Source organism: Vipera berus, assembly GCF_964194415.1.
Source record: "Vipera berus genome assembly, chromosome: 2".
Classification (NCBI taxonomy): Eukaryota; Metazoa; Chordata; class Lepidosauria; order Squamata; family Viperidae; genus Vipera; species Vipera berus.
In genome coordinates, this window is record NC_138203.1 from 208,963,343 (window position 1) to 208,976,158 (window position 12,816).

At 39.0% G+C, this 12,816-nt stretch overlaps 1 protein-coding gene across 2 annotated transcripts in view; it reads right to left on the reverse strand.

The window, feature by feature from the left end:
• The window catches only part of GLRA1 (glycine receptor alpha 1), a gene marked incomplete at its 5' end in the record, with an annotated part of 78,733 nt that overhangs the window by 46,286 nt on the left and 19,631 nt on the right, over window positions 1-12,816 (reverse strand). For both annotated transcript variants that reach the window (XM_081320215.1, XM_081320214.1), the window contains one exon: window positions 6,185-6,315. In XM_081320215.1, coding sequence (XP_081176341.1) covers window positions 6,185-6,315 — 131 coding nt within the window. The remainder of the gene's footprint in view (window positions 1-6,184; window positions 6,316-12,816) is intronic.

Here is a 12,816-nt window from a genome sequence, read left to right on the forward strand (position 1 = left end):
GGAGGTAACGAGTGCGTGGGTGACTGTACGTAGGGCATCTCGGTCCAGAAAGGGGCGCAATTGGTATATTAGGCGAATCTGGGCAAATGCCCCCCTAGCTACGACTCCAATATGATCTTCAAAACTGAGTCGTGAATCTAGGAGGACGCCCAGATTGCGTGCTCTATCAACGGGAGGTAACATCTCTCCTCCTATAATCAAAGATGGAACCTCTTGGACTAAACGAGATGACGGTATGTAAAGCCACTCAGTCTTGGCCGGGTTGAGCCGAAGCCTGTTCTTTCCCATCCAAATCTGTACCGCTTCCAGGCAACGGGACATCACATCGAGGTTCCACCCAAGCATTTTCTAGTGCGACAAATGTTGACTTAATGTATTAGTGCTAGAATGGTAGCTATTGAATGATTTTAGTGGCTAAAGAGACAAAGACATGTTAAGAACAATCTTTGAGCTAAAAACTGTCTTTCCTGACAGGCTGCCTGAAAGACTTGTAGAGTGGAAGGAAAATTCACAATGAATAATGACACTTTCTGCTTTCCTCAAAAACTTCAAAATCCTTCAGGGAAGCCCAATTTTACTTCTGTCCTGGACACCCTTTTCTGCTCTTTATGAGTAAGTTGACATTCAAACCTTGGTGGCTTTATCAAAAAGTGTCTGACTACGTAGCTGACTACAGCACAACCATAACCAGCACAAATTATGCAAACGGCAATACTTACATACATGAATAACATCTCAGAAACAACCAACTATTACAACCACATGGCATCACCATAGCACACAAACTAAGGACCTCCAAATAAGCCAAAAGACCCAGCTGCACAAGAAGAAAATACAGGAGTCATCTATAACATACAGTATGAGGACTGTAACAGCCACTACGTAGGACAGACAGAAGACTAGCAGAGTGCATCCATGAACACCAACTAGCAGTCAGAAGACATGAAGAAAACTTCTTAATCTCATAAGACATGGGAAGACTCAACCATAGTTTCAAATAGAAAACCGAGCATTCTAGATCAAGCTAAATCCATAAACGCTAGGGAATTCCTAGAAATTTGGCATTCAGACAAATCAGCCATCGATAGACATATAGACATAAACCCATTTACACACCATTCAAAAAAAGGCAATAAAGCTAAGGAGAAAACCCAAAGACCAGAACACCTCCCCTTCAACAACCAGATAAGTAGGGATTAATATTACAAAAATAATCAAGCAGAAAACAATGCCCCAGACAAGGAACTACAGAGAAGAAAACCACATCCCCACCAATGCTGACACGGCAAGCTACTCTATATAAACAGAGACACACTCTCTAGAAGTGATGATGTTACCTAGTTGGGTAATGAAATATCTGCAGTCAAGCTCAAAGAGCACCAACTGTTTTAAAGCCTGGTGGCTCAAGGCTCACATTGTTATTAAAAAAATTGGATATATTAAAGCATAGAAAGTACTGTATTATTTGTATTTAGTCTTCTAAGACGGTGAAGTCTCAGAAAATAGCATTAATTGTTTCACATGAGATTTCTACACTGGTCCTTCTGTGCGGCCTGACTGATCTTGGCAATAAAAGGTGCATTTAGACAGTATAACATCAACTGGCTAGCTTCCCCTATCAGATATATTACCTATCAGATGAGATGTCACACTGTGTTGAAAAAGTGTTCACATTCAAAGCAGCTCTTTTGGCTGACCTTGCTTGGATGCTTGTGCTGACAGAATGTAGACAGATTGTCCAAATCTGATGGAGCTGCTGTTGCATGAATTTCAAAAGATAAACATTTTCATGTGCTATGAGATCATCCTGGATAAACACTAGATTTGCTAGATGAGATGCACACCATCTGAAAATAATTTCTTCTTTGGTCTCTTATTCCTCAATCCCCATTACTAACCAGGAATGCTAAGATTACAGAATGGCTTATTTTTCAGGGGATGCATGAAATGTATAAGTGCATAAAATGAGTTTAAGCATTGGCTCATGCCCCTGTTGCAGGTACCCAAGTGTTTGAAATATACATGTACTTGTTGATATGACTTACACACTTAAGAAACTCACTGTAAAAACCATTGGTATAACCCCAGCGCTTCCAGCAACAATTGTAATGTAAAGTCTAATAAATTCACTCAAATTCCCCTTTGTTTCACGTCCATATGCATTATAGTAATGAATATGAAAATGTAAAAGATTATCATTTGTAGATAGTTGTGCATAAATTTGGGTGATATAGTTTAAAATAAGAAACTTTCCAACTGATTTCTAGGAGCAACTCAGCTTAATTGTTTTTTCCTCACATTATTCTAATCCACACAGGAATAAAGATATGGTATGGGAAGATTATTAAAGCCTTAAAACTTAGTCATTTTCATCCTTATGTTGGCAAAAGTCCACTAAGAGTTACCAGAGATAACAGGATATCTATTTCTTCTATTTACTTCTAACAATCTTGATTATTACTTTCTTCAAATATATGGTATGTCCTAGATCTTGTTATCATTTTTATTTTGTCCCTTCATACAAAATTCTTCAAAACTTTAACAAGTCTGTCTTATATGTAAATGTAATATAGAAAAATCATGCAGGTCACTCTCTTGGTTTGTTATTTGTATATCTCTTTTAATTATTAAGGCATTAGCCAGTTTCTTTTATATGTCCAGTGTGTCTGTTTCTGTAATAAACAGTAAAAAGGTTTCTTAAGCATATATTTAAAGTTTTTCCCCCCAGACAAATGGGTGTCCAGTCTCTTCTTAAAAACTTCCAATGTTGGAGCATTCACAGCTTCTGGAGGCAGGTTGTTCGACTGATTAATTGTTCTAACTGTTTTTAATAAGGTTTGAAGAAAACCCAGTGCTGTAAAACCTGTTGATTTAAAGGTTCCTAATAAACTGAAAAACATTAAGAAGCAATTCCCGAAAGTGATTAGAGAAGGAAATATGCAAACCTAGTGCCATTTTTAAGATGGTGATTGTGGTTTGAGCAAGATGGCTATTCTCTCATTTTCCAGAGCTCTAAACCTGCCACAGAATGCTGTCTTGCAATCTCCTCATGAGGAGAAACTGTCTGGAGCACTTGTGGACAATCTCAATTCTTCTCCTTGTCCAGAGATGAATTATTGAAGAGCCAGTCCACTGAAATATTGGAGCTGTTTTCAGTCTACCATTTCCTCCCCAGAAGAGAAAAAAATGTGTTGAAATAAATTATTTATTTAAGATATAAGTACTGTGTATTTATTTATTTATTTTATTAAATTTATGTGCCGCCCTTCTCCCTAAGGACTCAGGGTGGAGCACAACAATAAAAATTAAAAACATAAAATAGAAAATTTAAAAAAGAATTAAACAATAAATACAATAATTATATGGCAATTTTAAAACTAAAGAGCCTCTTGTTGTGGGTGAAGAAGAAGAGTGCAAAAGTTGGGTTGAAACTTAACATTAAGAAAACCAAGATCATGGCATCCGGCCCTCTCAATTCCTGGCAAATAGATGGGGAAGAAATGGAGGTAGTGACAGATTTTATTTCCCTGGGCTCCAAGATCACTGCAGATGGGGACTGTAGCCAAGAAATTAAAAGACGCTTGCTCCTGGGGAGGAAAGCCATGGCAAATCTAGACAGCACACTAAAAAGCAGAGACATCACCCTGTCAACAAAAGTGTGTATAGTCAAGGCTATGGTCTTCCCAGTTGCAATGTATGGCAGTGAAAGCTGGAACATAAAAAAGGCTGAGCGCCAAAGAATTAAGGCCTTTGAACTGTGGTGCTGGAGAAGACTCCTGCGAGTTCCTTGGACTGCAAGGTGATCAAACCGGTCAGTCCTAGAGGAGATCAACCCTGACTACTCTTTAGGAGGCCAAATCCTAAAGCTAAAACTCAAATACTTTGGCCACCTAATGAGAAGGAAGGACTCACTGGAGAAGAGCCTAATGTTGGAAAAGATTGAGGGCAATAGAAGAAGGGGACGACAGAGAATGAGGTGGCTGGATGGAGTCACTGAAGCAGTAGGCGTGAGCTTAAATGGACTCCAGAAGATGGTAGAGGACAGGAAGGCCAGGAGGAACGTTGTCCATAGGGTCGCAATGGGTCGGACATGACTTCGCAGCTAACAACATAACAAAAAACTAGTAAAAAGCTAATGAAAACCGTAGTCAGTCCAGGCCCGCTTGTTGGAACAACCACGTCTTCAGGTCACGGCAGAAGGACTGAAGGTCAGGGGTCATCCGCAGCTCCAGGGGCAATTCATTCTACAGGGTCGGCGTGCCCACAGAGAAGGCTCTCCCCCTGGCGGTCACCAGCCGGCATTGCCTGGCCGACGGTACCCTGAGGAGGCCGACTCTGTGGGAGTGAACCGGGCGATGGGAGGTTGACAATGGCAGCAAGCGGTCTTGCAAGTACCCCGAGCCTAAGCCATGTAGGGCTTTAAAGGTTATAACCACTACCTTGAATAGCACCCGGAGGGCAACTGGAAGCCAATGCAGCTCGTGCAGGAGTGGTGTAACATGGGAGTACCGAGATACTCCCATAAGCACCCGTGCGGCCACATTCTGCACCAGTTGAAGCCTCCGGGTGCTCTTCAAGGGCAGCCCCATGTAAAGAGCATTGCAGTAATCCAAACGAGAAGTGACGAGGGCATGGGTAACCGTGCATAGGGCATCTCGGTCCAAAAATGGGCGCAACTGGTGCACTAGGCAAACCTGTGCGAAGGCCCCCCTCGGTCACGGCCGTTAGTTGATCATCCAAGTTGAGCCGTGAATGGGATGCTCAGTAAAAATGAAATCAACATATGATAATGTGCAAATATGGAAATGGAATTCTCATCTTCAGGCTATCTCATAGATATTTGTTATATGGAAATCTATAGTTAAAAGAATAAAATTGGCACGTTATAGTTTTGGACAAGGGATTTTTTAAATTGATGATATTGGAGGTTCACTGCAATCATGCTCAGCCTATCCCTAGGGTGTTTCTAACAACTGACTAATCTTTAGTTGCGTTGGATTTACAGATTCTGTTATCTAGGATAGTGAATACACCCTTAATATATTGAAACATAAGAAATGAGTTGACAGTAAAAGTCAAATTACTGCTATTCTGAATTAGTAATACTTTAGCAATCACTTTCAGAGCATCTTCTATTGAAGACAGAATGTAACACTAAATATACTCTTAGGCTGTAATCTTGCGTGTGTTTTTCTGGGAATGACTCATTGAATGTAATGAAATGGAACATATTTGCTAAAGGATTTTGTTCAGTTTACATTTTAAAGCAATCAAGAACCATCTCATGCTCACTTTCCATAACAATGCATGGATTTGAATATATTTATCCTGTGGATGGTCACTTTGTATCCAGTGATTTAAAGGCAATAGGACAGTTATGATCATGACTCAAGAAACATGAAGTAGATGAAGCTCTCTATTCCTTTTCAGTTTACTAATTATTTTTCAAATTACTTGATCTATATTCAGCTTTTCTGCCTTTATTTGTACCATTTCTGTAGGCACACTGACTAAAATTCTCTGAGCTGTGATTGGAATGTACATTTTTGGAATGTACCATGTAAGAGAAGGCAGTCAAGGGGGATTTGTTAAACATATGATGATAACACGATCATTTCTTTCCTTAATTAAACATACTTCTTCCTGGAAGCAACTGCTATTTCCCCCCTAGAAATAGATTTTCTTCTTTTTCTGATTACCATCTTTTCTGTCTGGATTTACAAATACAGCAACATTCAGAAACACAGTGGTATTTTGGCAGTCTATTCCACAAGTGGAAAAAACCCCCACATTTTAAGTTCTGGTTTTTTCCCCTTGTCTCACTTTTCCTGGCAAAGAGAAGACTCAGGTAAAATCTTCTGCTTCAAATGCTGGTTGTCTACTTTAGCAAAGCAATGACCATGTTTTTATACTGCAGACAAGTATTTGGAATTTCTAGGCAGCCTCCCCAGTTTAAATGGTTTCACTCTGTGTTTATCCCCTGCTTCTGTTTTTCAGCTACTGCTGCCAATCTAGTCTGCACCATCCATTGCATGCACTGAACGGAGGAATGAGAATAACATGTTGGCAGGGAATGGAATACAATGTTAAATTATGACACAAAACCTCTGATATTAACAGGCTTCTAAAGCATGCTCTCTCATCCAGATAAAATGGAATGGAATTGGGAGAAAAGGCTACATACCTTTAAAATTGGGCCTGATTCTGGCATCATATCCTGATGTCCTTCCCATCAATTTATCCAGGAAATCTGAAGGGGACATAAGTTTAGGAGCGGATCGAGCTGCTGCTCCAGTTTCTTTGGAAGCGGCGAGGCTGAGCCAAAAAGAAGAGAGCAAGCAAAGATTGAATTAGTAGTCCATCTACTCTTCTCGGATTTATGTCTTTTGTCCCACACTGTAGGATTTGAGAACAGCATTCTTTGTAGCTAATACAATGCCCATTACAAGTCCTTATGGCTACCTCTGTGAGTTGCTAATGCTGTTCTGTAAATATTTGTTTGCTCAGTCCAAATATTCCCGAATGTAGATTGCTACATTTAATTGAGCAAGGGGAAGTCTTCACCAAATCAGAGTTGTGAATTTTGGACTCTTACTTTAGTGGGGACACATCAAGATTGCCCATGTTCTGTTATGGAGCATCTATTATCATGTAATTAAATGGTAGATACCAAAGAAGAACCAAAATTATGGTGATGTTTTCTTTTTTCCACTCCCTTTCTCACAGGATAGTGAAATTTCAGGGCATGAAGATTTTTAGTATCTAAAAATCTATCTATTTTGAGAAAGAAAACTGCTGGTTTCAAGGCAACTCAAATAACTGAAGGTCTTTGCCTCTGTCCAAACATGTTAAAAACAACATAATGAAGACATTTAGTTTTCCAGTTGTTTTACACGTAAAAATATTTGAACTCTAGAGTTAAAGAATAGTCATGTCTAAATCCTGTGACAATCAGTGAATTTAAGAAGCTTGCAATATACAGCCTTGCTGAGCTTCTTCTGTGGAGCACTGCATGCTGTGGGCAGTTTGTGTCTACTTGCACACAGGTCCCATTGATACTTGTGAATGAACAATAAACAATGAACAATGAAACAGGTAGGAAAAAGAGCAGCTGCCTGGACAGAGGAGAAAATCTGGGAGACTTGCATTATTTTTAGTATCGTGGTTCTGTGCTTCCTTTCCTAACCTGCCATCACCTTTTGTCTTTTCATCTCTGCTTCTCTTGGCTGAATACAGTTAGGTTTAAGATTAAGTCAGATTTGTTTTCAGTTATCGAGTTTGGGGTAGGAAAGTCCAGTTGAGGAATTACAGTTAACACTTTGCAATTCCTGAAAAAGGAAGAAATGCAGGATGAATTAAGCTTCAAAAACTGAATGTCAACAGATTTTCCCATCTTTTACCCATTGTTACAAGTGTGGAAGTTAGAAAAATCTACTGAGGTTCTTATTGCAACGTTTGACAGCTTGGTGTTTTAACTGTGATGGCTATGTCTCTCTGATCTTCCTTGACACTGAAACATAGGGACTGAAATGCATGTGTATGTGTGTATGAAATAGCAGATCATCCTCTCATCATCTAGCAGTCAAAGTTAAAATGTTTTGTCATGGTACACTTGTACGAAAAACTTTATCATGTTTAGTAGTGAGTAAGCTGCAGTACTACCCTAAATTCAATTATTACTACTTAAACTAAGCGGGTAGATTCACAGATGAGAAGAAGGAGGATGTCATCACCTGATTACCTATAAAGACCTCTTTTCTAGTTGAGTCACACAACACACTTACAGAGCCATGGTGGCACAGTAGTTAAAATGCAGTATTGCAGGCTTACTCTGCCCACAGCCAGGAGTTTGATCCTGATGGGGCTCAAGGTTGACCCAGCCTTTTATCCTTCCAAGGTCAGTAAAATGAGGGCTCAGATTGGTGGGGACAATATACTGACTCTGTAAACCACTTAGAGAGGGCTGTAAAGTACTATGGAGTGGTATATAAGTCTAAGTGCTATTGCTATTTGAACCTAATTTTCTAGGTTTTCAAAACATCCTAAACAAACCAAAGGTGATTGATGGGCTGAGTGTTATCTGGAATATCCCTTTATTATCCTCATAGACTCCCCGTAATGATGCAGCAGCTTTTTGCATGTTTGGTGAAGAGGGACCTCTTTAAAACCAGGGGCAGTTTTCCCACTGGGAATTTAAGGGGCAAAATAAATTCAAGGATTTCAGCTCTTGATTCCATATTTTTCCACAAAAAGTTGGAAGTTTTGACTCTGTCCACTGTAGCACCATCAAAGCATCACAGGCCTTGCAACCATCAGAAGCTGACAACAACAACAACAAAGCTATGTGACTTGGTCACTGGAAAGCCATTAAGCTAAAACATGTTTGGCTAGTTTGTAGCTATGCAAACAGAATCCTAGAAAGGGTAGGATAGAAGACAATTGCAAGGAAGACAACAGACCACATTAAACAAAAGATCCAGTGTTTGGGTCTCCCTAAGATAAATGAGCATCAGTTAACAACTTGAAAGCACCAGATATTATAATGAGTAAATGTGAATAAACAGGTTGTATAGTCAGTCTTATGAAATAAGAAGTCTCTTCTTAATGTCAATACGGAGAGACGTTCTTTTCTTAGTTGTGTTTAAAAAATGTAGCAGTTTTATTTAAACATCCCTTGTAATTTTAATGTCATTTCCCATTTCATCAAATGTTTATGAACCTAAATGGAAGGGTGTTTATTTGTTTGTTTGCTTGGTAGGGAGAAGCTTGGGGTGTAATGTGAGGGATCTTGTTATTTCTTCCAGGGAAATAAATAACCCCAAAGCAAAATACCATTAGAAGTAGCTTTCAGTTCCTCCTCAGCTTCCATAAACATCCAATTCCCAGGATTGGAATAAAAGATTTAAGTGTGTGAAAACACTTCTGCTATTGAAAACAAACACAATGTACTTGCAGTTTTTCAGATTAATTTAAAAAACAATGAATTAACTATTAACTATTTTGAAAATGTTTACTCAATTTCATGACATTCACTCTTAGGAACTTTCATGCAGTTTTGCGGCCTAAAGAAATAGAAGCCTCTTATAGGGGTAAAGAGATTGTCTGTATTCTGAGATCATAGATTACGAGTGATTTAAAGACACAAATGCCATGTGAAACTGATAAGCAAATTCTACCAAACTCAAATAATATAGGCCAAAGATAATAGTCAGAAATGTTAAGGAATATTAGTCTGAAAGCTTTGCATTTGAGTCCCTTAACATTCATGAGAGTTTTTTTTTACCTCTAAGAAATAAAATGATAGCATCATAGAATCATAGGGCTTGAAGGACCTTGGAAGTCTTCTAGTACAACTCTCTGCCCAAGGCATGAGACCTTATTGCATCCTGGACAAATGGCTGTTCAATTGTTTCTTGAAAACCTCCAGAGATGGACACCCACAACTATGGGAGACAAGCTGTTCCATTGATTAATTGTTCTCACTGTCATGAAAATTCTCCTTAGTTCCAGATTGGATCTCTCATTAACAATATTCCACCCATTGTCCTATCCTCAGATGCTTTGGAGAATTAAGTCAACGCCCTCCTTCCTATGAGTATCCCTCAAATACTGGAACACAGTTAGCATATCATCCCCAATCACGCCCTCTTCTTTAGGGTACACATGCTTAGTTTCCCTAACCATTCATCATCCGGTTTAACCTTTAGTCCCTTTAACTTCTTTGTTACTCTGTTCTGCACTTTTTCTAGGATCTCAGCATCTTTTTTGCATCATGGCAACCAGAACAATACATAGTATTCCAATTGTGGCCTTATTAGTGCAATATAAAGTGTTATTATCATTTTTTGTGATCCTGTTGCTATCCTCTGTTGATGCAGCCTAGGACTTCATTGGCTATTTTGGTAATTGCAGCACACTGCTAGGTCATAGCTAAGTGTCAGTCCACTAAGACACCAAGATCACTCTAGTTTTTTTGCAAATAATTTTGAGTTATTTTTCTTCTTCTCCATTGAACTTTTTTTTTATGCCATCAAAAATAATCTTCCAAAAGATGGGATTCGAAACCAGAAATGATCTGAAATCTTATATCAGATTGTATTGCTGTTTCACAGATAATATTTTCCCCCTCCATTTATTTCTCATTTAAACTGATAGCTACCCATTTTACCAAGTTTTACTTCTATAGAGGAGTCACCAGTACTTTTTTTGTAAAAGAAAAAGGTGTCAGAACTCACACATGTCATACAACCCGCCTTGCCTACCCTACAAGGTTCCATCCAAAAAAGGTGCCGGAACTCCGTTCTGAGCGTTCTTTGAGAAAAAAAGCCCTGGGAGTCACATATTTTCATGGTCACAGAATAACAATAACCTTTCATGGAATCCATATTCAAACTTCAGGTCAATGGTTCTCTGAGAACGCAGGGATACATAGCTCCCAGGGACACATAGGTCTATCTTGCTGGCCAGAGTTTTCCTACACATATTGGTCACTCAGAAAATGCAGAATCTCTGTGTATACATGTAATACACATTGCTTAGAGTAATACATTTATCAGAAATAAACTACAAATATCACATGTGCGTATACACACACACACACACACACACACACACACAGACACACACCATAATGGTATATGGAAATAACTTTTGGAGACAGGGGGAATTGCCAGAGCCAGGCCAATGGTTGAATAAGAGGCAGCTTAGCCCACTGAATGAATGGGGGTGTGACAAACGCTTCAAAAGGATTCTCACTTATTTCTGTGGCTATAAAAGTGATTGGGAGAGAAAGATACTTTCAGATTTGCAAACCTCTGTAATGTAACCTTACAATAAAGTAGAACTAGTTCTTCTGGGGGTGCTTCTTGTCTGGACTGCTTCACAAGGCTAACATCAGTCTTGTAAGACTGAAAGTACATTTCTCTCCCATCATCTTTACAGCCGGAGAAACTAGGAAGGATCCCTTCTGAGACATTTGCTACATCCCCATTCCTTCTGTTGGCTAAGCGGCCATTTTATCTGACTGTTGCTCTGGCTGCAGCTCTTCCTCCTGTCTCTCAAAGTCATTCCACATATGATTACACACACATACACAAACACACACACACACACACACACACACACACACACACACACAAAACCTACAAATGCCATACTGATTCAAGCAAGGTATCTGTTCTAAATTTTGAGGAGTTAAGGTTAATTTTGAAAAAAAAATAAGTGTAAGTGCATTGGAACATAAATGAAAATTCTATGTTGTATTTGTAAGCTCATTAAGGATAAAGGAAGTGTTTGCATTTTTTTTTTAAAAAGCAACTATCTTCTCTGGATCCGTCTGGGGGAATATACTGTAGTTAGTTTAAAAATTGGTATAAGCTCAGGGGTAAATGGGGAGAAAAGAAATCAATAGTGGGCTTTAAATCTGTATTCCAAAAAAGATTCTGCATGGAAATGAGCCGGGAGGAGAAAAAAAAATTCAATTTAACAGCAAATGAGTTGGTGCCCAAAGAATCCTGCCAGTTCAGCAATGAGATGCCAGAAAATGCAATATACTGATTTCTTCTCATTAACCATGGGCTATAGAAAGACTATGGGGAACGAGGCAGTAAAATATAAAGAGTTTGTTTTAAAAAAGAAGACAGCCCAAAGATCCTGCATGCCGGAGATGAAGCAAAGAGCAAAACAAGAGCACATATTTTTCTTCCTGTATGTATAGCACTGATTTTTAGCATGCAAGGAAAGTCTACAGAAAGGCAATTCCCAACAGTATAGGAATTCAAACTATTTCCTCATGAATAGTAAAGACACTTACATGTGGCCCACCTTTATCTGCAGCAAGCACAACTCATGTCTTTAGAGAGGAGTTCTAGTTGTAGGCTAGCACATTTCAGTTGATCCAATGATATATACTGTACTGTGAGTAATGTGGAATTTATATTTATGCCTACCTTATGTAAAATATACCAGTGTCTATAGACGCATGTGGAATTTGGGGCAGAGCTTTGCAGGCAAAATGTTTGGATTGGGAAGATATTAAAATCAGCCGTGTTCAAAGCACTCAGCTTTACTATTAAATTAATAGTTTGAATTTTGTAATGTCAAATGAAACCTATGCCAATAAAAAAAATTGTGGGAACTCCTTAAATTAACATTATTTAATCCCAGTCCTCATGTGTGGGTTACCATGATTACAATACTTGCAGGCAAACACTGTTCTTTCACTAAAGGCAGAAGGATATAAATCATGGCTTAGAGCAGGGGTATCAAACTTGCACTATCACGTGACATGTCGCGACGCATCGTGACTTTTTTGCAATTGCCGTCAATGGGGTGGGTGAGGATTTGCTATGATGCATCCAGTCCGCGGGCCAGCAGTTTGACACCCCTGGCCCACGGAATAGAACAGGAATAAATGTATGGTTTCTGTGCTTCCAACAGACCCCAGGAATGACATTAGATTGCTCTGTCCAGTGCAGTGCTGGAAACAGCTAAGATACTGTGCAGAACCCTTAAACTCCCAGGCCTTTGGGGAAGACACATATCACCCATAAGGGCGAGAAAGGAATTTTTTTTTATTTTTTTAAATGTATATACTGTGTATATGTGAATGATATAGAAACCATTTAAACACCAGACATATGGAAAAGTCCATCCTTTCTATCTCTTTCTCTATCATTAGTTGCTCAAACTAAGTGCACTTTCTCACTATAGCAGTTATGAGATCAATCTGCCAAGAGGGTAGGTAGCCAATGGATGGACAAACTGCACACCTTGCATATCCACTGTATTATAATTTCCAGCTTGACAGAATGTCAC